Below are 26,911 nucleotides of genomic sequence, written 5' to 3' on the forward strand. Positions count from 1 at the left end.
GTGAAAGGGGCTCTCTCTGCGGGAGAATTAGCATTAGCGCTGCATTTTTCATGAGACGGAAAAGGGCCATCATTCCAGGAACTGCTGGGCCTCCAAAGGGCATGTGCCGTTACGCTGAGATAATTACCCATTTCTCGTAACCATCCATCAAGCATTCTTCCATTAACGTTTGAGTCACTGTCAAATACTAACGGAGCACGGCCAGGCGACAGCGCCACGGCCAGCGCACGCCCCGCGGAGAGTTCCGAGCCGGGCGACAGTACCACGGCCAGCACGTGGGTGCCACGCGGAGAGTTCCGAGCAGGGCGGCAGCGCCACGGCCAGCGCGCGGGTGGCACGCGGAGAGTTCTGAGCCGGGCGACAGCACCACGGCCAGCGCACGCCCCGTGGAGAGTTCCGAGCCGGGCGACAGCGCCACGGCCAGCGCGCGGGTGCCACGCGGAGAGTTCCGAGCCAGGCGGCAGCGCCACGGCCAGCGCGCGCCACGCGGAGAGTTCCGAGCCAGGCGGCAGCGCCACGGCCAGCGCGCGGGTGCCACGCGGAGAGTTCCGAGCAGGGCGGCAGCGCCACGGCCAGCGCGCGGGTGCCACGCGGAGAGTTCCGAGCAGGGCGGCAGCGCCACGGCCAGCGCGCGGGTGCCACGCGGAGAGTTCCGAGCAGGGCGGCAGCGCCATGGCCAGCGCGCGGGTGCCACGCGGAGAGTTCCGAGCCGGGTGGCAGCGCCACAGCCAGAGGAAACGCGTGGGCTTTGGTGCAGCGCTCTTCCGGCAGGCGAGAAGTTTTCAACCCGCACTTTGGGATCGGGGCTGACGGTCCTGGCCACTAACAAGCTGCTGTTTTGGGCGACTGGCTGGGGTGAGATTCTCGGAGGGCCCAAGGAGCCGGGGGGTAGGGCAGCTTTCAGCTCCTGACACCTCCAGAGTGGAGGCTGCTCCTTCTTAGCCGGCGTGCCTCGTGCTCCCGATGGCACGTGCCCAAGAGTCAGCCCCGGATTTCGCTGCCTCCCAGCCTGGGCCAGACACTGCCAGGGCGGGGGATGGGAACGCTGACCCACGACCCCCGTGGGGGCGGCAGTGCCCAGAATGGCTGCAGGGGTGTGTGCGCCGCCCCTCCCCTCAGTCAGCCACGCCCGTCGGCTCCATCCCCAAGCCTCTGTTCACTGTGGGTCCCCTAGAGCAGCCCAATGCAGGTCTGCCCGGCGCCCCCAGCAGCCATGTATGGCCTGGGGTCCACCCCGCCTGGCTGTTCACTGTGGGTCCCCTAGAGCAGCCCAGTGCAGGTCTGCCCGGCGCCCCCAGCAGCTGTGTATGGCCTGGGGTCCACCCCGCCTGGCTGTTCACTGTGGGTCCCCTAGAGCAGCCCAATGCAGGTCTGCCCGGCGCCCCCAGCAGCCATGTATGGCCTGGGGTCCACCCCGCCTGGCTGTTCACTGTGGGTCCCCTAGAGCAGCCCAGTGCAGGTCTGCCCGGCGCCCCCAGTAGCCGTGTATGGCCTGGGGTCCACCCCGCCTGGCTGCGCTGGGAGCGGCTCTCCGATGAAAGGCAGCGAGTGACACCCACCACCACCGAGGCTCCTCGGACATGAACCAGGCCCTTTGCACCTGGGAGACGTGGCTGGTCCTCGCCGGCCCTGCCCGAAGTCTCTCTCCTGGGCAGTGGGCCCTGCGTTCAGCTGCCATGTCACTTCTTGGAGCGCCACAGTCAGAAAAAAGTGGAGCCCGTGAAAACGTCACCAGGGGCTCCCCCCGGCTGTGCCCGCTCATGCCTCCCTTGTCAGCGTGGCTCGGTTTCCAAGTCAGAACACTGGGTTCTGTCTGCCGGGGCAGCCCCCGAACCGGGAGCCGCCGTGTCCTTCCCGTACGGCCCACCACGCATCTCGGCCTTTAACAGCAGTTGGGGAGGGCGTTTGCACTGTCTCCTTCCACTCTGAAATGTAGTCCCTGCTGGAGGAGGAGAGGGATAAAGGGAAGGGGAGATGCTTTTCTCCCTCGTGGGGGGTGGGGCGATACCTATTTCAAGCTGCCCTGTTTGGTGCATTCCACAGGTTTATTTGGGTTCCTTCCCCTCAAGCCCAGCCCCCGGCAGCATAAGGCGCTTTCCCTGTTCAGCTCACCAAAAGAAAAGAGAGAGCTCGAGCGGTGACTCGTTCACCACGTACAAGCACCGTCCCTAGCAGGAAAACTCTGGCTCCTGAGACTCCTTCACCTCGCCGAGAATGGCACAAGGCCAACCAATGGCTGGAAATTCAAGCCAGACAAATTGTAGTAAAAAGGCTGAGAATTTTGCGAATGCGGCTGATTAACCCCGGGAACGCGTGACCAGCCTCTCCAGCTCTTGAGGTCTCCGTAGCCGGGGTGGAGCCCCGTTCTCCTGCAGGCCAGCATGGCCTCCTTGTCTCCGTGTCTTTCTGTGGTTTCCGTCCTAGCCCTAGACAGGACGCTGTCTGGGGCCAGGGCCGCCTGCCTGTTCTGTTCGGCCAGTGCCAGCACGGCGGGACTCTGGCGCGTGAGGAGGAGGGCTCCTCGGCGTGACGATCCTACAGACAGGGACACTGGTAGCCTGACCAGAGACCAGGCTCGGTTCAGTGGTAACCAGGTGACATTCTCTGGCCTGCGGTCCAGGGGGTCTGTTTTATGAAACTTTCTTCCTAAAATGTGGCGCGGTGAGTGGTTCCCAATGAAAACCCTTCGGACTGCCAAGTGGTGTCAGCCGGCCCGGGCCGGGATGCAGCTGAAAGGCCACCGTGGGTGAGAGCACCACTCCAAATCTCACGTTTTTCTTCATCCCCCTCATCGCACCTCCCTTCCCCAGCCTCTTCTATCGTTCCTTCCTGCCCCGCAGGGGGCCTTGTGGTCTTCCCGGCTGTCCCTTCCACCCTGTCAGGTGATGGGCGTGAGGGCCACGTGTGTGATTCGGTGAGCGGGTCCCAGCTGGGCACTGTGACATCATCAAACCAGCTCACCGAATCGACCTCGTTGGCTTGGTCTGTGTCGTTGTCTATGTCTCCCTCTAGTGGCTGGACCCAGCAAAGACCCGCTCCTTGCTGTCCTAACCCGGAGCTGAACTGCCCCTCCCGTAGGCAGCCAGGGGTCACGGGGCAGGTTTTCGGGGAGCTAGCCCCCAGCTCCACTTTCACCAGCACACAGGGCAGCACGCGGCTCAGCTCGCATCACACACCCGTCAAGGTGCCCTTCGTGCCGGTGAAAATCTCCCCCAAGGATTTACTGCTTGCGGCTTTGCCTGGGGGCTTGTAGGATCTCTGAGAGTCCCTGCAGGAAGTGGGTTGGCCAGGAGACCAGACTCCTGAGGTTCTTCCCCGCTGGCTCAGCTGACCGCTCCCTCTTCAATTGCAGCAACGAATTCAGCAAGCTGGTCGCGGAAGAATATCTCCGCTTCTTCGACTTCACTGGGCTGAGCCTGGACAAAGCGCTCAGGTGAGCCGCTCGGTTTCCGCTCGCGACGCGCTGAACGCGAGAAATCCGGTGCGTCCCGTTTGCTGGGGGCTCGTGGCCGTGTAGCACAGCCCTGCTTCTGCCAGGAAGGTCTGACGCCGGGGGGGGTGTATAATGGCAGCTGGAGGCTGGCAGATGTGTGGCTCTAACGCAGGGCAGGGCGGGATGCAGCCCGGGGCCGAATCCGGCCCGCCTAACACTTTGATCCAGCCCCCGATCTGCCTCTGGTCCCTTTCTATTTCCATCCCGCTGCCGGAATTTCCAGACAGCGGCTCAGTTAGCAGGAGCCGAGTTAAATGGCTCGCGGTCGCGGCGCTACCCGGCAGGCACCGGAGCCCTTGAAATAGCCCCAGAAACCCTGTGCGGCTGCCAGGCCACGCGGTATGGCGGGGCTGAGAGCCGCGAGAACTTTGCCGTGTTTCGAATCCAAAGCCTCCGGCCCCACACAACTCTGGGGGAAGCTAGTCCCGGCCCCGCCCCTTCCGGGGGGTGGAGCCTGCCCATGAGCAGGTACCGACTCGCACTAAGTGCCCTCCCCACCGCGCTCACAGGGATCCACGCCGTGGTCAGAGTTCTACCTCGATGAGACGATGGGCTGAATACCCTTCCCCTGGGGCCGGGGTTCTAGCTGGGACCCCCTCTTGAAGTAACACCTGGCTCACCACGAGACAAAGCCAGCCGGGCCCATTCTCCTGGGCGAGGGGCAGGGCTGGATTCTGGGAGCAGAGCTGGCCCGGATCCCGGCATGCCAGGGGGCTGGTCTCTGGGGTCACACGGGAGCACACAGGCCACGGAACAGCTCCCCTCTTGCGCCGTAGACTTGGGGAGAGGCTGATGCCCCTTCACCCCCCCTCCCCACTGCTAGAGCACTAAGCTGGACCGTCCCTTTCTCTTTGCAGAACCTTCCTGAGGGCGTTCCCTCTGATGGGAGAGACCCAGGAGCGGGAGCGGGTGCTGATCCACTTCTCCCGGAGATACTGCCAGTGCAACCCGGAAGAGAGCACTTCCGAAGGTACCTCCCGTCGGCCACCTCCCCTCCCCAGCTGGCGGCCCGGAGCCACCTGCTGGGAATGTGCCCAGTGCGGCGGGTGCTGACTCAGAGGGGGGGAGGGACTCCTTCCTGAAGGACGAAGCCGGGTCGCACTTCGGAGAAGGGGACATTTATCAATAGCCCGTAGCTCGTAATGGATGAGACAGGCAGGAGCAATCTGTAGTGCAGGGGGGTTCCACACCAGCAGTGCAAGGTGTGGGAGATGGGTCCAAGCCATGCCCCTGTGGCCCTCTCTGCTCATTAAAACTGCTACTAAATATTTATGAGCCCTTATAAACAAGTTAAAAATGGCACTTTCCTATAAATCAGAGGATCCCAGAACACTAGAATAAGAAGGGACCTCGAGAGTCATCGAGTCCAGTCCCTGCCCTCACGGCAGCACCACGCACCGTCTAGACCGTCCCGGACAGGTGTCTGTCCAACCTGCTCTTCTCCATCTCCAGGGATGGAGATTCCACAACCCCCCTAGGCAACTTATTCCAGTGTTTGACTGAAATAAAGTGCAACCCAACAGGCTTTTCTCACTAAAGGTCACTAAAATCTCCAGATACATTATCCTATGATACCGTCCCAGAAGGGGGTGGCATGAACACATGGGGGAGAGGAGGCGGCGGATGGGGCTGCAGCTGGAAATAGATGTACCCACAGGAATCTCTACGTTCGGATGCTCATCCGCTCTATGGAAAACGTTGGAGAGCCCCCATCTAGACGACTGGCGGTGGTGATTTCCTTGCCATCGTACAACGGCACGTGCAAGGTTCTAGTCAGTATCTTTGTGATCCCATTGTCTAGAGAAACAGCTAAGCTTTTCATCTGAGCAACTTCCTCCAGCTAGGACCCTGCCATCCGCCTTACCTCTGTGGATGTGGAGGCGGATCGCCACAACTCATTTCTGTGGCTGCGCAAGCAGATGCTCATACAAATTGTGTCTAGAACCCTGCAGATATCTGCTCTGTGTGTGCATCTGTGGCTGTGGGTATCCGTGGCTCAGTTCTGTGGCTGTGGATATCCGTGGCTCAGTTCTGTGGCTGTGGATATCCGTGGCTCAGTTCTGTGGCCGTGGCTCAGTTCTGTGGCTGTGGATATCCGTGGCTCAGTTCTGTGGCTGTGGATATCCGTGGCTCAGTTCTGTGGCTGTGGGTATCCGTGGCTCAGTTCTGTGGCCGTGGCTCAGTTCTGTGGCTGTGGATATCCGTGGCTCAGTTCTGTGGCTGTGGATATCTGTGGCTCAGTTCTGTGGCTGTGGGTATCCGTGGCTCAGTTCTGCGGCTATAAATGCAGATGCAGACACAAATTTTGTATCTGCACAGGGCTCTACTTACGAATATAGTGCTGCTCCCACCGTCTATATATTGCCCCAGCAAACCCTACAAAAACATAGCTGGGGTGGGGGAATATTTTTCATTTGAATCATTTATTCGGGCAATTCCCACCGCAAAGATGAGAGAAACTGGAGATTTGGGGACGAGGCCTGCAAGATCAAGTGTATTGCCATTGCCATGTCCTTGGCGTGCTTCGCAAGCGGAAGTTTGGACAGCCCGTTATCGTGAAGTCCTGCAAACACGAATCTTACTGCTTCACCGTTCGTGCCAGGCATTATTGCCTTTGGCTGAGAGGGGCCAGGCGTCAGGAAAAGGGAGCCACCTGAGTGAAATTTCAGTTCAATGGCAGGACTGGAGGGAGAGCAGGCTTTGGGCGGCGGTGGGGGGGGGGAGGTAGCCAATAGCGAACTTGGTCACAGTCCCTGCAAGGAAATGTTTAAATCCAAACCAACCTGCTGGTCTGGCTGCCTTTGCTGGCTGTTGGATTTCACAACACAGTTTGGGTGACACAGGCCTTTGCAGAGCCTGATTTTTATTAAATCTAAGGCCCCAATTCTTTCAGCTTCCCACGGGGCTTTCAAATCTGCGTGTGCGAGTAAGACTGGCAGATTCCAAATGCAGGGCCGACGTTGGCCATAGGTTTGCTTTTCACAATATTGCAGGTTGGACCTCTCTGGTCCGGCGCTCTCGGGTCCGACAACACCCATGGTCCGGCAGGATTTGAGTGAGCCGCATGTCCACGTAGCATGGGACACTGGGAAACTCGGTCACCCCCATCGAGTTTGTTTACAGCCCCCAGCCCTGGCTCTCCGTTATCTTGCTCTAATTTGCCCCACGTGTTTGCTAAGTGCCAGCAAGCACGGCAGTGCTGGTAATGCTTCCAGACAATCCTGACCTCCCGTGGTTCGGCAATTTCCCTGGTTCGACCCCAGTCAGGTCCCAAGGGTGCCGGACTAGGGAGGTTCACGCTGTAGAATCGAAACCAGCCCCCATGCCTCTGCAATGCCCGGCCAGCTTTGGTGCTCCGACGGGAGCGTGTTCTTACAGCGCACTGTACAGACGCCAACTAAAACGCTAGCAAGTCCAGGCTCGGTCGGGGTAGCTGCTCGCCAGTGATACTCGCCGCGGCCGAGTGCCTTTCCAACAGCTGGGAGCTGGCTGAAAGTCAGACATGGGAGGCCTGGGCTGCCTGTGGACTAGACCGTGCCCCAGCCGCCGGCTGCCTCGCGGGTGCGCCCCTGCTCAAGACAAGATTGCGGTTCCATGGTGGCCCAGCTGCTTGTGACGTCGGGCTGTGTGGTGCCGCGAGTTATACCCGACTTGTCTAAGGCCGCGGGCCCGGCTGGGGGTCTCCCTTGCAGCTGTGGTCTTTGGATCCCACCTGCAGAGGCCAGGCACTGACTCTGCTGCCTCCACTAGGCCCACTCACAGTCCAGCTGCCCCAGGCCCCACGGTCACGGCTGAACCTTCCAAGGCTTCTGCACGTTCCCATGCGCACCCCCTCCCGCCTCTGCCCCGGGTGGGGGAGGGAGTCTGGTTTCTCGTTTTTCTCCTCGGAGACACATGGCTTTGCAAGGAACTTCAACACGCACACGCCGCTCTTAGGGCTTGTCTCCAAAGGAACGCTCCGGAAAATGAATCCCAATGCAGATTAAGCTAAACCAAATTAAGGCCACTTTGATTCTGAATGAGGGGGTCATATGGGGCTCTAATGCAGTTTACATAAGAACCTAAGAACAGCCACACGGGGTCAGCCCAAAGGCCCATCTCGCCCAGCATCCTGTCTGCCCACAGTGGCCAGCGCCAGGGGCCCCAGAGGGAGAGAACAAAACGAGAGGGATCATGTGATGATTCCGTCGCCCAATCCCAGCTTCTGACAAACAAGGACACCCTCCCTGCCAATCCTGGCCAATAGCCATTGATGGACCTAACCTCCATGAACGTATCCAGTTCTCTTTTGAACCCCATTAAGGCCCTGGTCTTCACAACATCCTCTAGCAAGGAGTTCCACAGGTTGAATGTGCGCGGAGTGAAGAAAAACTTCCTGTGGCTTGTTTTAAACCTGCTGCCTATCAATTTCATTTGATGACCCCTAGTTCTTATGTTGTGGGAACAAGTAAATAACTTTTTCTTTTTCCCTTTCTCCACACCAGTCATGATTTTATAGACCTCTATCATACCGCCCCCTCAGTCTCCTCTTTTCTAAGCTGAAAAGTCCCAGTCTTTTTAATCTCTCTTCATATGGGACCCGTCCAAACCCCTCGTCATTTTTGTTGCCTCTTTCTGAACCTTTTCCAATGCCAGTTCATTTAACTCATTTACTTTAAATTTACACCTAGAGTAAATGTGGATTAATCTCCCGAGTTTTACAGTGTAAACAGCACTTAGATAGCACAGGACGTTTACCAATCTAGGCAAATCAACACATGACTTTATCACAACCCCGCTCTTGAGTCTTCATGGCTACAGAGTCCTTGGGATTTGCAACTTGCCCGAGGGGGTTCAGGGTGGGTGGTGGAACGGCTCCATGGGCTGACAGAGCATGCCGCTTTTCCAAGCAATCGGTGCCAGCTTTGCTCGTTTCTACACTTCTGCCGGGGATTTTCCATGCTCCAATCCCCTAGGAACTTCTGGGGCATAGTCATCAAAAGTCAATGGTTCTGCCGGTAGCAAACTCATTGTTCTACCAGGGCAGAGCCAGTCAATGTTAATGGCCCCTTGGTGGCCCTGACACATACTCTCCGGACATGGGGGCCAGCTTCCTGCTACCGGTTGGATGATCACGTTCACGAGGACCGTGACAAGTGCTGGAATTCCCGGAATTCATCGCTGGACCCTAACCCGCCCCATCAGGTATGCCTGCACAAGTAATGCCAACAGCCTTTGTGCACAATTTGGGTTGAATGTCCCTTCCGTGAATGAGCACGGGACACATTCTCGTACATCTTTCCAAACAGCAAAGACGTTTTCCGGCCCCGCAGCGCCGAGCTCCGGAAGAGAAAAGAGATTTTGACAGCGAGTTGAGTGTCACCTAGACGAGACGTGTGCCGTGGACGGCTCGGCGGAGCGACGCGTGGGAGGAACTGTGTCCCCAGGAGCAGCGCTCTGTGCACCCTGGTAAGTTTGTTTGGTCACATTCATGTGTTTCATTGACACATTCGTGAGGAGGTGACTGCCTGGACAGGTTCTTTTCCTCATCACCCACTGGTTTCCAGATCTTCTCTCATCATCATTTAAATATACTGCGCCCCTGAAATGTTCCCAGCAGCTTGGTGATCAGACCAGACCTGTGTGCTCTGTGGCCCAGATCCAAAGGGGGTTAGGCACCTAAACACTAGCCCAGCGTGTCTCAGGAGCTAGGCCAGAAACCTGGGTAGGGCAGAGCTCTCTGGCATCTGGGTGTTTCCCGGGCAGAGCGTGAAGCACAATACAATCCCTGCTCTTCATTGCTTCAGTGATGTAAAATGATGGAGTGTTGCCTAATGGTTACAGCAGCAGGGGGCGAGAATCAGGAATCCTGGCTTACGTCTTCTGCTCTGACTCCCTGTGTGACCATGAGCGAGCCATTTAGTGTCCCGTGCCTCAGTTTACCCCTCTGTAATACAGGGGCAATCATTGATGTCCCTCCCAGGGGCTTTGTGGGGATTAACTATAGATAGGCCACAGCAAAGAGGATTATTGTCACCATCCTCATCATCAGCACCAGCCTTCCTCCCAGAGCCACCCTATGCCGGGCTGAGCTGGCCCCGCGAAGAGCCGTGGAGAGGAGGGCTCAGCCAGTCCCTGGGTGTGGCTCTTCAGGGGCTGGATGTTCTGACACACACAAGGGCCGAGGGCGCGGTGGAGGCAGATACGCGCAGAGGGCGCGATCCCGGGAAATAATCAGTGTTTGAGGGAAGACCCACAACTGTTCCGTGGGGGTCCTGAGACCAGGAGCTGTGTAGTGCGGGATGGGCAGCTTTCTGCACCAGCCAGGTGTCTCCTCCCACGCCCCAGGGTTATCTGCCTGCTGCCCCCTCCCAGGCTAGGGGAGAAAGGGCTGCCTGGGGACAAGCTGTCTGAAGCCTGCAGCTGGCCTGACTTACACCCCAGCTCCTGCTTCAGGGAGCGTGGGAATGATAACCCAGCACCAGGAGAAGGCCTGGAGATGCTGGAGCTGGGGAAAGGGAGCCCAGCAGCGTGTGGACCTGAGGAGGGGTTTGTATACAGGGGCTGCGTTCATAAATCCGAGCCCCCACGCTGGGGCATGTGTGTCTGTCCTCCTGGGGGCTGAGTAAAGGATAGGAAGAGGGAGCCGAAGGCAGTGTGCCTGTAGGCCACCAGGGGGCGCACTGACCCCTGCCGTGGAGGTGATGCTGCCCCCTGCAGGAGGAAGAGGTAAGATCCGTCTGCACGGCTTATTCAGCTTGAATTCTCTCTCCGGATAGCAGATAAAGGCTTTGGGCATCGAACAGCCAGGAGAAGTGGCTCACAGCCCGTTCCCTGGCCTGGGGCGAGACCTGTCGTGCTGGTCTGTCCGTGTGCATGGGACGAGGCACGTGAAGAATGAGGTTTTGCTCTGCTCTCTTGCAGCGCCTGACCCGCGGTGCCCAACGGCGTGGGAAGGAGAGAGGAACCGCGCTGGGGCGAACGCTACCAAAGGAACGGCGTTGCCCTCAGTGCTGCGTCCGAAGTGCAGCTGAGACCGTTCTGAAAACCCTCCGTCCGAGAACAATAAAAAGGTCCAAGCAGCCGCGGGTGATGAGCCTCATTCGGACACTGCTCCCCTGCCCTGGCCTGTGGGCGTTGGGCTGGGCTGTGAACTCAGGTGCCACTGGGGGACCGGTCCCTGCCTACGGCCCCGATCCAGCCAGCCACTTAGACACGTGTTGCTTTAAACACGCGAGTCGGCTCATTGGTGGAGCTCCTGTGTTGCTGAACTGGGGGGCTGCCTGGAGCATCTGCTCCTGAGCCATCCAGCCGGGCGGAGACTTTCCCTCACCCGAGTGGCGGCAGGATGAACTCCAAGGTGCGCGGGGGCGGGCAAAAGGTGCAGGCAGCGTTCCTCTGCGTCCGGGCGAGAGAAGGTGACTGTGTGTGTGTGTGTGTGTGTGAGTGTGTGACATCACAGCCACCTGCATGGCCCCCATTAGACCCTCGCGAGCGCCGCGTGACCTGGCTGTACAGGCTGAGCAGAGATGGGGAAAACCCTCTTTTAAATACTCGTATCTTCAGTCGCAGCCACAGGAAGTTGGGAAGTTGCTTGCTGGGGATGATCAATCACGTGGAAATGGTTTGTTTAGCCAGAGTCACTCCCGGGTGGGAGGCCCCCAATAACATTGTAGAGCTGGCTTACGAAGGGGAACAGGATTCGTCCCAGCTTGCTCCTGGGGATGTTAATTCTATCTCCCATCACCCACCTGGCCCCTGTGCAGAAGGCGCATTGACCCCTGAATCAACCCGGGCCTATCTACATCTAAAAACAAACGGTCTTTCTTCGTGTTACTGAGACTGCCCGAAGAGTGATGTCCACTGACAATCCAGTTTCCTTCTTGCCTCTTATAATATTTGTCAGTTACTTGTTTCTATCATATAAGAACTAGGGATTACTAAAGGCAATGAATGGACAGCAGGTTTAAAACAAACAAAAGGCAGTATTTCTTCATGCAACACACAGTCAACCTGTGGAACTCCTTGCCAGAGGATGTTGTGAAGACCAGGACTTTAACAGGGTTCAAAAAAGAAAAAACTTTTGTGTGGGGTGGGGGCGGGGCTTTACGTACCTGTGAACAACAAAAGTTTTCTCACTCAATTGGCAGTGTAAACAAAATCAGAGATGAACACAATTTATTGGGGAAGCACCCACACGGTTGTAGTAAAGAGAAATCCTGCCTCACCGATACACTCGGCTCCTTTGAGGCGGTCAACAAGCATGTGGACGGGGGATCCGGTGGATGTAGTGTACTTAGATTTCCAGAGAGCCTTTGTCAAGGTCCCTCACCAAAGGCTCGTAAGCAAGATAAGCGGTTGTGGGATAAGAAGGAAGATCTTCCTAGGTAACTGGTTAAAAGATAGGAAACAATGGGTAGGAATAAATGGTCAGTTTGCAGACTGGAGAGCTGTAACTCGTGTCCCACAAGGGTCTGTGCGGCGACCAGGGAGGGTAGGTCTGTCAATGGGCATTAGCCAGGCTAGGCAGAGAGGGGTCCCCAGCCTCTTCTGTCAGGCTGGGAATGGGTGACGGGAGGGGTCCCCTGTTCGGTTCCCTCCCTCTGGGGCACCTGGCACTGGCCGCTGTGGGCAGAACGAGCCCTGGACTGGATGGACCTACGGTCTGACCCGTCTGGCCGCTCTTACGTTCCTACGTAACAAACCCTCTGCCCTCCCGTTGGACCCGGCAGCACCGCTGAGCGGATTAAGTCCAACTGCATGAAAGCCTCCCCCCAGCCCAGCTGTGTCCGTCACGGGGGCTGAGGGGATGGAGGACCAGGCTCCGGAGAGCGCTAAGAGCCGGCTGCCTTTGCTGTGTGTTTCAGACGGGATTCACACGCTGACCTGTGCCCTGATGCTGCTGAACACGGATCTCCACGGCCATGTGAGTAGAGCGTCTGGGGGCCTCCTTCCTTCCTGCCCTGTGGGCCGCGCTGCCGAGGGAGGGCCCCGGAGCCGGGGGGAGGGACTTCGGTTCTCCTTGAGCATTCAGTCTGGGTTTGCCACCGACTGCGGGGTGGCTGCGGTTAAATTCACCCCGGCTGGTTCTCCTCCGGAGACACGAGTCAGCCCTGCTGGCTAGGACTGACGCCTCCCTCCAGCTGCTATCCCCCAGCACCGGGCCCCAGCGCTGGTCCGCCCCGGCCAAGCCGCGGAGGGAGAGACGGCTGCTCCGGCCCCGGCCTGAGCTCTTTGGGGCGACTTCCCCAGCTGGCCCAGGGCTCTTGCCTAGCGCTGCCCACGGGGTCTATTCATCTTGCTGCTGGAGGAGGGGTCAGGTCAGAAAGGAAGCCTTGGTGGCCAGGCCGTGTCTGGGGGGGCACGTACCTGGCGGGGAGTCCGGGAAATGCAGGGAAGGTGGTCGAGGCCCCAGCCCTGCCCCACGTAGGCGCTGGTCCTGTCACCTCTCGTGCCGGCAAGAGCGCAGCCGTGGGGGTGTTGGGAGAGGGGGTCGGCCTTGCCAGGCTGCTGGGCACAGCTGATCCGACCCAGGCCTGCCTGTCCCCCAGGGTGCAGTGCAAAGAAATGCCCGTGGGCGGGAGTACCCCAGGAGTCTCACACCCGGCCTCATGCCGCTTCAGCCTCCCCCAGAGTCCCTGTTCCCACGCAGCCCTGTTGGGCACAGCTGTCACTCCTGGGGCCAGCGGGGCCCCTGGCTGCCGCTAGTGCTGTGTGCCGCCCCGGGACGGTGCCAAAACGCCCCCCGACCTACAGCATGCGCGTGTGGGCAAGGCCTCCGGCAGAGCCCCGCCACCCCCAGCCTGCGCTGCCCCACGGGGCTGGGCCCGGCTGGCCTGGGCAAAACTGGCGCGGGAATTGTGCCTGGGCCCTGATTCCCAGGGGCTCCCCTCCTGCCCCATCAGCATTAGGGGTGGCAACGGGCGGGGTTGGGCCGGGGCGTGAAGCATTCCCCACCAGCCTGGGGGCTGGGTAGTAAGTCTGAAAAATTACCCTCCCCCCATCTCAGGCAAAGCCCCGAATATCAGGGCTGTGCCTATAAAATCAGGATTCCCGGTGGCCCTACCCCAGTTTAACCCCATGTTTGCCCACCCCCCCCCCCCCCCCATGAGCACAGCCTGGTGAAAGCCAGGTGCACTTTCACCCCATGGATGGCAGTCCTGCCAAGGGATCAGGTGGGGAGGGGGGTTAAAGGGGTGTGGCCGTGAGCCCCCCCCCCCCCCCACACACACACACACTGTAGCCCCTGGCATGTCAGGAAAGGGCGTGGGCCTCCCGAGATCCCCACCCCACACCCCAGCATGCAGCCTGGCCCTTAGATCTGTGATTAGCTTTCTGCAAGTAGGGCCACATCCTGCCCCGTGTGGACCCTCCTCAGCCGGGGGCTGTCCCTCCGTCTCGCAGGGGTCTCAGCGGAGAGGGGTGAAACCGAGGCGCTACCGGGAGCGGGCTGGCCTGGCTCGGAGGCGCCAGCCTGGGCCCTCCCGCCGTGCTCCCCGCCTGCGTGGGTGGAGATCAGGCATGCACACCGGCGTCGCCCCTAGAACGAGCCTCTGGCTGCAAACGCTCATGGGCGGAGGGAAGCAAGCGTTGGCCTGCCAGGCCCCGGCCCGAGCGGCCCCTCCGGCGAACTCTCCTCCCCACGCGCACGCTGCTCGCAGGAGGAGCGTTGGGGTTCGTTGGTGCGTTTTTAGGACCAGATCAGATTTAACTCTAATTCTGCCCAAGGCGCCTGCGTGGCCAGCACTGCCCCACCCATGTTCCTCTTGCCCCTCAGCCTGGAGGGCTACGGGGGGGAGAGGCTGGAGACGTCTAGACTGAGCAAGGAGCCCGCTGGCTTTTCCCTACAATCACAGACCTGCAGGCGCTTAAGGGCAGTGTCCCCATAAGCTGAGCGCTTGGGCAGCAGCCCAGGACAGATTCAGGTACTGCCCAGCCGAGTGGCAGGATGCCCACAGCACCCCAGCCAGCAGCATGTGTTTCTATTGGTGGTGCACATCTGTCCATGCCTTGGTGCACAGAACAAAATGTATTCCGCACATGGATGGAAAAAAATTGGAGGGAACATTTGTTAAGGCTGTCTGGGCTCCAGGGAGGCAGATTAAATGTGAGTGGTGCTGTCAGCACAGAGCGAGAGGCGGTGTTTGTGACTTCACGTGCTCGGAGAGGACCCCTTCCACCTCTGAAGTCCTTCTGACACCCGGGGCCCTGGGCAGCCCCAGCCTGTGGGGAGAAACAGAGAAGGGGACTCTGGACAAGCCCCGTCTGCAGAATCGTGGGTGGGTGGGAGCCTTTAGGTGCTTTGTGGGGAAGCAGAGATGCAGCAGACGGGAGAGAGCACAGAGCTAGGGGCAGAGTAAAGGGGAAGAGCATGGGGCTGGCTTGGAGCAGGGAGAGCTGGGTGTGGGGCAGAGAGCTAGGTGCAGGATTGCCGAGGAGATTGCTAAATTAAGCTACAAAGAAAAAAATTTTTAGTGCAACAGAGATGCAAACCATGTAAATAGAAAATTTCTCATGGCCCCTCTGAGCTGGGCTTTCCAGTAGCTGGATTCCCCCCCAGAATGTGTGTAGCTGGATTCCCCCCCCCTCCCTGAATGTGTGTAGCTGGATTCCCCCCCCCCCTGAATGTGTGTAGCTGGATTCCCCCCCCCTCCCTGAATGTGTGTAGCTGGATTTCCCCCCCCCCCGAATGTGTGTAGCTGGATTCCCGCCCCCCCCGAATGCGTGTAGCTGGATTCCCCCCCCCTCCCTGAATGTGGGTAGCTGGATTCCCCCCTCCCTGAATGTGTGTAGCTGGATTCCCGCCCCCCCCGAATGCGTGTAGCTGGATTCCCCCCCCCCCGAATGCGTGTAGCTGGATTCCCCCCCCCTCCCTGAATGTGTGTAGCTGGATTCCCCCCCCCTAAATGTGTGTAGCTGGATTCCCCCCCCCTCCCTGAATGCGTGTAGCTGGATTCCCCCGAATGCGTGTAGCTGGATTCCCCCGAATGTGTGTAGCTGGATTCCCCCCCCCCGAATGTGTGTAGCTGGATTCCCCCCCCCCGAATGTGTGTAGCTGGATTCCCCCCCCTCCCTGAATGCGTGTAGCTGGATTCCCCCCCCCCCGAATGCGTGTAGCTGGATTCCCCCCCCCGAATGTGTGTAGCTGGATTCCCCCCCCCCGAATGTATGTAGCTGGATTCCCCCCCCTCCCTGAATGCGTGTAGCTGGATTCCCCCCCCCCCGAATGTGTGTAGCTGGATTCCCCCCCCTCCCTGAATGTATGTAGCTGGATTCCCCCCCTCCCTGAATGCGTGTAGCTGGATTCCCCCCTCCCTGAATGTGTGTAGCTGGATTTCCCCCCCCCTCCCTGAATGTGTGTAGCTGGATTTCCCCCCCCCCCTGAATGTGTGTAGCTGGATTCCCCCCCCCTCCCTGAATGTGTGTAGCTGGATTCCCCCCCCTCCCTGAATGTGTGTAGCTGGATTCCCCCCCCCCCAAATCTTTGTAGCTGGAGTCTCCCCCCCCCCCAGAAAGTGTGTAGCTGGATTCCCCCCCAGATCATGCGGAGTGCTCAACATGACAAGTCCCATAAAACAGTCTGGGCTATCCCCGGCTGGCTGGACTCCCACCCACTGGCGAATGAATCGCAGGGTCCCCAGCGTGACGTGCGCTCGATTTCCCAGTTCTGCCCAGGAGCAGAAATCTGCACCGAGCAAGTGTTTCATGCTCCGCACTCTGGGCTCGGAGCGGGGTTGTGCAAGAACAGCCCATCTCACTAATCCTCCGCGCAGACTGAGTCCTGCTGCTCAGCTGTTTGTCCATCAAAGCATGTTTTGCCCCAACCAAACGCCTTGCCAGCTAAAGCCAGGAATCCCCTTCTGGCCCCCATTCCCCTGCACTGGGATGAAAATCCAGCCCCTCCAGAAAACTGGACCATTTCCCAGGGGCCCAAAGCCTTGCATGTGCAGTTTGACACTGAAAAACTGGGGAAGTATCACACGTTTCAAAAGCCCTTTTTGTTCATTGTCCAGGGGCAGCAATGGTAGGAATGAGGCTCACGGTGGGTTCCCAGGCTGACGGGCTCTGTTCGCCGTGAACGTTCTTTTCTTTGTTTTCCTGCACGGGTGACATTAATTTCTTCTTCTTCTCCTCCTCGTTTTCCTCCTCCTGCGCCTGGACCCTCTTTCTGCTCTTTAACCCTTTACCAGGTGGTAAGTGCAGTGACTGTGGTGTTTTGCTTCGAAGTCTTGGCCTTTGATTTGCTTTGGTCCTGTGCAAAGCGTCCTGTGTGTGTGGCTGCCTACGTGCTTGTGCTTTACAACAATGTACTTTACACAGTGTCTGAACTACATGCTACACCCCAGCGGCCCCGTCCTGCTCCTACCAAATGCCGGCAGTAGCAGAACTCTCTTCCCAGGCATTCTGAACACTTAGCACTGCTGGGCAGTGAGGACCCAGACGGACAGAGCCAGGCGAGTACCCACAAGTCACCTACTTCAGGACAGGAAGGAAAATAACACAGCCCCACTGGTCATCGCCTCCAGCCCCCCCCCCCCCCCCTCCAGTACATCACGGACCAGCTACAGCCTGTCCTGGAAAACCCTTCCTCGCCCGCACAGGCCTTGGGGGGATGGGCCAGTCCCCACCTAGACAGCCGCCCCCCCCGGACCTGAACCTAAGTCTTTCCAGCAACCACCCAGCACCCCAGTAACCTCCCCCAGGAATCCAGCCCTGCTACAGCTCCCGGCCAGCTCTGTCCACACATGCACAGTGACACCCGCACGGGGCCTAAGCCAGGGCTGGGCAAAATACGGCCCGGGGGCTGGATCCGGCCCGAACCCCCCTGCTGGGACCCCCTGGCACGGAGCTTAAAGTTCACTCCCTGCATCCCTGCAGCAGGGGGAGGCTTCCTACAATCTCCCCGCCCCCAGCCTAATCCTCAGCTCCGATTGGCCAGAAGCAACCGGCCAATAGGAACTGATCCCTGCAATCTCTTAGCTCCTATTGGCTGGAAACAACCAGCCAGTAAGATCTGAGAGCTGGGCCTGGAGGGTGGGAGCAGCACAAATCCCCTCCCCCTCCCCAGCTGAGAGCCAGGGGCGCTTTGCAGCTGCAGTTGTGAGTGAGCTGGGGCTGCAGCGGGGGGGAGCCCGGCCTGCCTTGGGGGGCTGCAGGGCAAGCGCCTCCCAGCCAGAGCCTGCCCCTGCCCCCCAGCGCCTCCTGCGCCCCAGCTCCCTCCCCTGCCCCAAGTCACCACCCACACCTTGTAGTCTGCACCCCCTTTGCCCCTTCTCCCAGGTCACAGCTCCCTCCCAGACTTTGCACCCCCTCTTAGTGGCCCTCTCCCAGGCCAGATTCCTCTCCTGCGTTCACACCCCCTCCCTGCCCCTACACCCCTATCCCCTGACCCAGATCCCACCCCCTCCTTTGCCTAAACTCCCCCTCAGACCTCACACCGTCTCCTGCCCCCCACTCCCTTACCCCGTGCGCCCTTCTGTGCCCAACCTCCACCCTAGACCCCGCCCCCCCCCACAGAAAAGTGCCGCCCTCGACCACCTTCCAAAATCTTGACGTGGCCCCTCGCCAAGACTCATTGCCCACCCCACAAGCCGCCACATCCGGGACTCATCCTCCAAAGTGATCCCTGCCCTCAAGTGCCGGCTGCGCCCCTCGGCCGTGGACACTGATACATGGACACAATTCAGACGGCAGGAAAGGAACACACACGCCTGCAGGGGATCCCCCTAGCCTCCCTGGCCAGTCAGTAATGGGTTGGAAAGTAGCCATCCGCCTGCAAAAGCATTTCAAACCCTGCTCACCTAGGGAGCCGGCTGCACTCGGATTCGTTTGCCTGGTCAGTACAATCACGAGGCCTGAATAAAGATTTAACGCCTCTTCAGAGCCACACCTCCCCCACGGTGGCTGTGAACGAGCCCCCTCGCCCTGACATGACTAGCCTCATGAACACTGCTCCCCCACTTGAGAAGTATCGACTTCCCCTTGTGGCACTTGCATATATCCCCCCTGCCTCTGCCCTCCCACGCCACGTCAGCTGATGAAGTGGGCTTTACCTACCAAAGCTGATGCCCCAGTAAATCTGTCAGTCTCCAAGGAGCCACAGGACGACTCCTTGCTTCTGCACAACTCCCAGACACCAACAGCAACGGGGCTCCTCTAACTAACATGCTCCTGATCACCTATCAGCCTGTGCGCTCCTCTCCCTGACCCTGCCAGCACCCGCTCTGGCACCCCCTCCCTGCAGACCCTACGAACATCCTGAACGGTTCCCACCATCTGCCTCTCAGTGGGTCAGGAATCGTCTGCCCAAGGCTCACTCGCTACAGCGCAGTTCCAGGGGCGGGGACCAATGACAAACCAAAGATCCAGTGACAATGCCCCTTGTAAACTAAATGCCAAGTGAGGCCGAAGATGTGATCTGCTCTTCCACCTTCCCCGTTGCGTGGCTACAGGCGCTGTAACAAGCTCGCCTGGGACGTTGTGTATCAGTGCCATGGAGACGTGTTTCAGCACATGGCCCCGTATTGCCGAGAGGTGGCCAGGGAGGGGCTCACCTCAGTTGGTTGCTGGGGTAGGTGGAGCTGACGACTGCAGGGCACACTGGGGTCATGACTTCAAGCTCTTCTCTCTGGCCCAAAGGCTCTGGGAACGTCTGGAATGACAGCTCCGAGTGCCCCATAATCCCCTGACTCCGGGAGCTGGGACTTTGGGAGCAGCATCAAAGAACAGGCGTTTGCAGTAAAATCATGCAAGGTGGCAGCACCACAGTGTGACTTGGCTGTTGCCTCTGGGTGCCAGACGGGAGCTTGCTACTGCAGGCCGGACACCTCTTGGGTGGTGTTGGCAAGGGCTTTTAGAGCACGACCGCTCTTGATTGTGGTTGGACCTTGCACCCATGAATTACCCAGGGCCGGCACTGAGGTCTGACTCGGATCGTGCCAGCTTCCTGCAGGCCAAGCCCCCCGTGAACGCAAGTGAGCGTTGGCCTGTATGCGGCCTGCAAGACCCTCTGTCCAAACTGCTGTTTCTCCAGCCTGCTTTGGGAGCTGCCTGGGGCAGGATCTCTGCCATCGCCAGCTTGGTGCTGTGCGGCACGGCGGCTCAGGAGCCCTAAAATCACAACAAGCCCAGAGGCTTGGTCCCCCAGCCAGCTCAGCTGTGCATGCGGCGTGGGTCACTGGGCAGAGTCCCCTGATCCGCCGTGTGTGCCCACTTAATGATCAGCTTTCGGGGGCTCGGAGTCAGGTCGGGTCATTCCAGAGCTAGGCCGGTGCCAGTCAAACCACGCAGGGCTTGGGGGGCTCGTGTGTAGGAGGATTCAAGGTGCGGAGACATTCGTGTTCCACCCCTCGGTCGCCGGCCCCAGGTCCCTCTCCGGGAGGTCCAGCGCTGGTCTGTCCTGCCTCTCCCCCAAGCTCCGTCCCCACAGCGACGGGGCAGCTTGTCGCTCTACCACAGCCTGGCCAGCGAGGCCCTGCTCCCCCTTGCACCCCAGCTCCAGCGCTGCCCGCGTTAGCTCCCGAGCAGGGATGAATGCTGGAAGAGACGTCGGGAGGTGTCTAGTCCCACCTGCTCCAAGCAGGACCCACCCGACTAATCCGTCCCAGCCAGGGCTTGGGCACGGCGGGACGCAAACGGAGATTCCACCCCCTCCTAGGGACCCGTCCCAGCGCTTCACTCGATAACGGGTGGGCAAAGGGGCCTCCGCGGGCCGGATCCGGCCCACCATGCGGATTAGGGCCCCACTGGGACGGGAGAAAGCGCACAGAGTTTCCTCCGCCCTGCCAGGAGCACGCGGAGCTTAGAAGCACCATGTGCTCCTGGCAGGGTGGAAGGAGACTTTGCAGGCTCCCCCGCCCCAAGCCCTGATTGGCCTGGGGGCAGAAGGGGGCACACGAAGTCTCCTCCCACCGCCAGGAGCATGGGCGCTTACAGGGAACCTATGGTGGGGAGCAAAGACTTCACGCGCTCCCCCACCCCCAGACCAATCATGGTCTGTGGAGGGGGGGGGGGTATCCTGGCCCCGCCTCCTTCTGCTTGAGGCCCCGCCCCTTCTGGTGCAGCCCAGGGCTACTTCAGAAATTTCTCAAGTGTCCCCAGCAAAAAACGATTGCCCAGCCTGCTCTGAAACAGCGAGTCTCTAACACGACAGTCGAAAGCTCGGCTTCTAGATACCCCCTGGTTTCCAGGCCTAGCTCAGGGCTTGGGGCGGGGGAGCCTGCAAAGCACGGGAGCTGCTTGGAAAAGCCCGGCACATCCGTTCCATGGCCGGGCCATTCTGCAGGGCCACGGAGCCGACCACCAAGCCCTGGCAGGCTGTCCTCGCTGACCTCCCCGGGAGCTCTGAGCCACAGTCTGCTCGCGAGAGCAGGCATCCTTGGGAACCTCAGCGCCAGTCACAAGTGGCACCGGCCACCAGAGCAGCTGCGAGCCAAACGCGGCCTCCGTTCAAACACGGCAGGGGTCACGCCCGCCCTGCGGCTCCACGCCTGCCCTGTGGAGTGAGCTACTGGCCCGGGCCAGAGCTCCAAGGCCGGGCAGGCGGCACGTTCCCAGTTCCTCCACCTTTGCTGTTTGAGGGCGTTGGAGGGTTTAGGGCTAGTTCCTGGGGCGCACTTCGGGGGGGTGCTTGCTTCGCTGGCATTTAGCGATTCGTTTCCATCCTGTCGCCCTCTAGTGCCCATAGCACTGACGCACTGCAGGCGGGGCCCTGCCGGGCGCACACGAGCCAGCCCACCGCTGGGTCTCCTCTTGCTCCAGACCCAATACCTGCTGACGGACAGCCGCCCCTCTCGGCCCCGGGGCAGGCGCAGGCTGTAGCTGCTTCAGCAGCGTTTATCCGAGAAACACGGGCAATGGGCCAGGACTGGGGCTGTGGGGGCTTGAGAGCAGCGGCGCTGAGCCCTTGTTGCTCTGCCCTGGGTTAGTCCTCCCCGCCCCGCCCCACGTCCGGTCGGCTCCGGCCTTGCTTGTTCGGGCGGGAGCCGAGGGCGTGGGCTCAGGCACACAGCTGCTGTGTGGGGCTCTCAGTCTGGGGTCAGGCATGGGTGGCTGCCCGAGGTTAGCCCGCCGGGGAAGGCCGGCGCCAGGCCTGGCCTGGGAACGCTGCGGATTTGTGTGGGGCGGGGACGTGGAGCCAGGTTCTGCCGGCAGGCCCCCGACACCGCAGGCGAGAGGAACCGGCGTGTCCCCGGTGTTTAGCGTAAGGCTGCTGGGTCGCCCCAAGAGCGACAGCCGGGAGCGATCCGGGGCGTTCATGCGCTGCCTGTTTGCATTGCAGAACATTGGAAAGAAGATGTCGGGCCAACAGTTTATAGCAAACCTGGACGGATTAAATGACGGGAAGGACTTTGCAAAGGATCTGCTGAAGGTAGTGTGGGCTCTGCGCCCGTGTGAGTGTGGTGACACCGACAGGCGCCGTCCGCGAGGCGGGCCCGATGTGCTGGGTGCTGTACGTACACGTTGTGAGAGACTGCCGCGGCCCGGAAGAGATGAGCATCAAATAGCCCCCAGGCAGGCGGGGCGGCCACCAGACAGTGTCTCGTGCAAAGCAGAGCTCAGACTAGAATCTGGCGAGCCCGATTCCTCGCCTGCGGCCCTTGCTGCTGGGTTACCTCATGCCGTCCCCACCTGCCTGTCCAAACGTGCCTTCCCTTGCGCCTCCAGGGGGGCGTTGCAGCTCCTCAGCTCAGCGGACACCGCGCCAGGCGCTGGGCACGTCCGAATGTCCATTTTCTGCGCCCTCCTCTCTGCGCGCTTCGGTTTCCTGCTGCTCTCGGGGCAGAGCAAGGCGCAGCCGTTTGTCTCAGCCGTGACATGGCCACCGTGCCAGCGTGTCTAGCTAAGAGCAAGGCATCCAAAATAACCGGGGTCAGCTCCCTTCCCTGCCAGGGAGGCCCAGCCCGGATTCAGAGCTCCTGCTCCGTTCAGCCCGGGAAGAGAGCCGGGATTCCGCCTGGCTGCTGCCACAGCTCTGCCTTCATACTACTCCGGCCTCTCCAAGGGCTACTAGCTCTGTCTCCCCCCCCCCCCCCCGCCTGCCCACCCGCCCTCCTCAGCCACATAAGTCCCAGTGGGACTCCAGTCGGGGTCTGTCATGTTGGACATGGGGCGTCCCTTGGAGCCCTGCAGGAGGCAGGAATTCGCCCAGGAACCGTTCCCATTCTCGCCCGGCGCTTTATGAACCAAGCTCACAGCTGGGCCCCGGGCTGGCCTCCCCGGGCGTGGGGCAGGGAATTCCCAGTGGCCGGTGTCTCGCCCTGCCAGAGTCCTTACCTCCCTTCCAAAGGTGAGCGCCCCGTCCTGCCCTTGCGCTGTGGGAGGGGCAGGGCGGGATTCGATTCCCAGGATGGCCGGGGCGCCCGACAATGCACCCACCGTCGGCATTGCCGTGCGTGGTGAGGAGCCGGCAGGCCAGCGAAAGCCCCCGCTCACGTTGTGCTCTTGTTTCAGACGCTGTACAACTCCATCAAGAACGAGAAGCTGGAGTGGGCCATGTGAGTACCCCGGAGACGCCCTGGGTGGCTCTTGCAAAGCAGCTGGCGGCCCTGGGAGCTTGGCTTAGCGGGGGAACCTCAGGGCCGTGCGGCGCTACCCAAGCCCTTTCCCCACAGAGCTGCTCCCCTGGCTCTTTGGGAGAGACCCGTTTTCAGCCAGCCCCATTCCCCTCCTGCTCACTCTCCCGGGCTGGTTTATTACCAGCGGTGGTGCTGGTGTTAATGAGGCACCCGCCTCGGTATCAGGAACGGGCCTGAGACGCCTGAGTCATTTCAGAAGGGGGCCATCAGGTGATAAGGACTAGTGGTCACTACCGGCCAGAGCCAAGATGCTCACGAGTGACTTGTGGCTAACAGGTTCCAGTTCCCAATGCCAGCGGCAGGGGCCCTGCGCCAGCGAATGCGTCGACTGGCTTGATTGTTCCTGGAAAGCGATTGGGCGAGGAATAGCGCCGGGGGAATCATGGATATTTTGGTTCGCTGGCCATTTCAAAAAGTTGGGGGCGGGGGAATCATTATGCCCGAGAAAAGATATTTTTAAAAAATGTTGGTGAATTGAAAAGTAGTGTGGGGGGGAGGGGGGGGCATTGTTTGGGGGATGAACAAAAAATGTTGTTTGGATTGGACCATTTTTCATATCGTATATATAGTAACGCCGGAATGCCGGCTGTTCCCTCTGAGCGGCCCGTGCTGCATGGGGCGTGCGGGGCCCAAACGGCCGCTTGCGCCACTTGGTCCTCCGCGGGGACCCGGCTGAGCGGCGCAGAAGTCAGCCGAGCGCCACGGTGGGAGGCGAAGGGGGGCAGGGCGGCGACGTGCGGCGTGACAGCGGCTCCAGGCCCCGCCCCCGGCCGTGAACGTCACCACCCCGCCCCCTTTGCCTCCTGCCGTGGCGCTCAGCTGACTTCTGCACCGCTCAGCCAGGCCGCCGCGTGGGAGCAAGTGGCGCAAGCGACCGTTTGGGCCCCACATCCCCCATGCAGCACGGGGAGTGCGGAGCCCAAACGGCCATTTGGGCTCTGCAGTCCCCCGAGTGAGAGGCAGGAGGGGGAGGAGAAGAGAAAGAGAGAGACAGAGAGAGAGGCAGGAGACGGAGGAGAGCTGAGAGAGAGAGAGAGAGAGAGAGACGGAGTGAGAGACCGGAGGCTCAGGAGAGACCTGAAAATCCTGTCTTATGGTGGGCTAATTGGCTAGTTTCTGAATAGTTAATGATGCAAGAGCCATTTCAAACCAGCCATTTTTATTCCATAAATGACCAATTCAAAGAAAAGCAAGAGGACTTCTCTCTCTCTCTCTCTCTCTCTTTCTCTCTCTCTCTCACACACACACACAGGATTTCTTCACACAGTGCACTGTCAACTGGTGGAACTCCTTGCCAGGGGATGCCATGATGGCCAAAAGGATATCTGGAATTAAAAATGAATTAGATAAATGAGTGACTAGTAGCCATGATTATCAGGGAGGCTGCCCCATGGTGAGTCTTAAGAACAAAAGGCCGTACTGGGTCACACCAAAGGTCCATCTAGCCCAGTAGCCTGTCTGCCGACAGTGACCAATGCCAGCTGCCCCAGAGAGGGTGGACCAAAGACAATGATCAAGCGATTTGTCTCCTGCCATCCCTCTCCAGCCTCTGACAAACAGGCCGGGGACACCATTTCTATCCCCTGGCTAATAGCCTTTTATGGACCTAACCTCCACGAAATTATCTAGCTTCTCTTTAAACTCTGTTACAGTCCTGGCCTTCACAGTCTCCTCTGGCAAGTCTTCCTTCACTGCCTGCCCTAAACCTGGAACTCGATGACGGGGGGCGGATCACACTTGATAATTGCCCTGTTCTAGATGTTCCCGTTGAGGCATCTGGCACTGGTCACCGTCAGAAGACGGGATACTGGGCTAAATGGACCTTTGGTCTGGCCTGGTCTGGCTGTTCTGCTGTAGGTGGCTCTACTTCACGAAGGGTATGTCTACACTACTAGTTCAAACTAGGGTGGTTAATGTAGGCAACCGGAGTTGCAAATGAAGCCTGGGATTTGAATTTCCCGGGCTTCATTTGCATCTCGCCGGGCGCCGCCATTTTTAAATGTCCGCTAGTGCGGACTCCGTGCCCCGCGGCTACACGTGGCACCAACTAGGTAGTTCGGATTAGGCTCGTTCCACGAGGAGTAACAGTAGTTCGGAATAGGAAGCCTAATCCGAACTACCTAGTTCGTGCCGCGTGTAGCCGCGGGGCACGGAGTCCGCACTAGCGGACATTTAAAAATGGCGGCGCCCGGCGAGATGCGAATGAAGCCCGGGAAATTCAAATCCCAGGCTTCATTTGCAACTCCGGTTGCCTACATTACCACCCTAGTTCGAACTAGTAGTGTAGACATACCCGAAGGGTGCATCTTCACTGCACCGTTCTTTCGAGATCATTCGCGTTATTTCGCAATAACAATGTGAAATACACGACCATTCCGGTATTTCGAAAGCATTTCTAAATAATGGACGGCTCATTCCGACATCTGTAAACCTCATTCCACGACACATAACATCTGCTCCGAAATAGCTATTTCGAAATAAGGCGTGTGTAGACGCTCCACTGCTGCTATTTTGAAATAGCCCCTCACCAGGGCCTTTCTAAGGAATTTCTCCCCAGTGCCTCCTGGGGCTCTAACTGGAGATAGCCCGGCTACAGTAGGGGAGCCTGCCTTGGACTCATTTTGAGGCCTTGCTGCAGTGTAGACGTGCTATTTCGAGAGAAGCTATTTTGGAATAACTATCCCGGAATAGGAGCTTCAGGGGGTAGCCGAGTGAGTCTGCTACAGAAACAAAGAACAAATGGTCTGGTCGCATTTATAGACTTAATAGCTTATTTCGAAATAGTCGGTGGTTATTCATGGGAATTATGCACCGAGGTATATTAGGTGCTGTTGAAAATCCCACCCAAAATAAATGAGAGAGAGAGAGACAGAGCGAAATCCTGGCAGACAAAGTAGCCTGGTCCAGAGCTCAGCAAAGAAGCTCGAGGATTGTTGTAATGTAGCCACCAGGGGGCGCTCTCTGGCTCCAGGACCGCGGCTCTAGCGCCCTGGCCTCTGGCAGGAGATTTATATAAGAGTTCAGAGACAGTGCAGCTGAAGGCAGGGACGGAGGGATGACGGTGCCACTGCACAAGGCTGGATTACCTTGCGCACAGCCGCGCCCACACCCAGCCAGGCGGGAGAACAGAGCCGCAGGGCAGCAGCGTCCCAAGGCTGGGGCAGTTCAGATCCTGTCCAGACTGACCCAGCACTCCGGAGAGCTCTGCCCCCCCCGCTCCGCCCAGGGGCTCTTGCAGCACCTCCTGCCTGGCGAGCTTCCCTCCCTCCGAGCATCGGTGCCTTTCCCCTCCCCACGTGCACCTGGCTCTCACGTCTCTAGCGCCAGCTGCCTGCTGCTCTCAGGTGGGCCTCGTTCCATACTCGGCTTGGCTTGGCCCGCGCTCTCCAGCCCACTCCGCCAGGCTCCGGCTCTCTCGGAGGGGCGTGAAAGGTTAACCATCTAACCAGTACGCTCCACAGCTGAGGCCTAGCGGTTACGGTTAACCGGCGGGGGCTGGAGCAACCACCTGCCTGCCCGGTTTAATAGGTTAACTGGTCAAACATAACGTTTAACCAGTTAACTAATTACACGGAGTTCTGCATCCCTATTGTCCAGTCTAGTACCCAGATGCGGCCGCGGGAGCCCTGACGTGGGGTAGTTTGCCCCCCACTTCAGATCTTGCTCATAGCTGGCCTACACCCTGCAGCGTGAGGCCGAACCGCCCTTCCCCCCACGCTTCGTTTGCCTGGGCCAGGATGCTGCTGACGGCCACACGAACGCCCGGTCTCCCCTTCGGCTCGGGAATGTCACCAAGCTGCAGCGCTGCTGCTCACGTGAGGGGAGTCTGGCCCCGCACTATGATGAGTGGCCAGGATTTTCA

General features: G+C 59.5%; 1 protein-coding gene and 1 long non-coding RNA gene across 3 annotated transcripts in view; both read left to right on the forward strand.

Annotated features, from left to right (window-relative positions):
• PSD2 (pleckstrin and Sec7 domain containing 2) overlaps positions 1–26,911 on the forward strand; it is a 62,939-nt gene that overhangs the window by 20,398 nt on the left and 15,630 nt on the right. For both annotated transcript variants that reach the window (XM_075900103.2, XM_025189099.3), the window contains exons 4-8: positions 3,353–3,433; positions 4,351–4,463; positions 12,340–12,398; positions 21,753–21,842; positions 22,925–22,968. In XM_075900103.2, the coding sequence (XP_075756218.2) occupies positions 3,353–3,433; positions 4,351–4,463; positions 12,340–12,398; positions 21,753–21,842; positions 22,925–22,968 (387 nt within the window). The remainder of the gene's footprint in view (positions 1–3,352; positions 3,434–4,350; positions 4,464–12,339; positions 12,399–21,752; positions 21,843–22,924; positions 22,969–26,911) is intronic.
• LOC149523526 (uncharacterized) lies at positions 5,674–11,565 on the forward strand. Its single transcript, XR_016346985.1, has 3 exons — positions 5,674–8,677; positions 8,782–8,941; positions 10,397–11,565. It is a non-coding gene; the product is annotated as an uncharacterized LOC149523526 (long non-coding RNA).

The sequence above is a fragment of the Pelodiscus sinensis genome, chromosome 16 (genome assembly GCF_052426305.1).
Source record: "Pelodiscus sinensis isolate ZL-2025 chromosome 16, ASM5242630v1, whole genome shotgun sequence".
NCBI classification, from domain to species: domain Eukaryota; kingdom Metazoa; phylum Chordata; order Testudines; family Trionychidae; genus Pelodiscus; species Pelodiscus sinensis.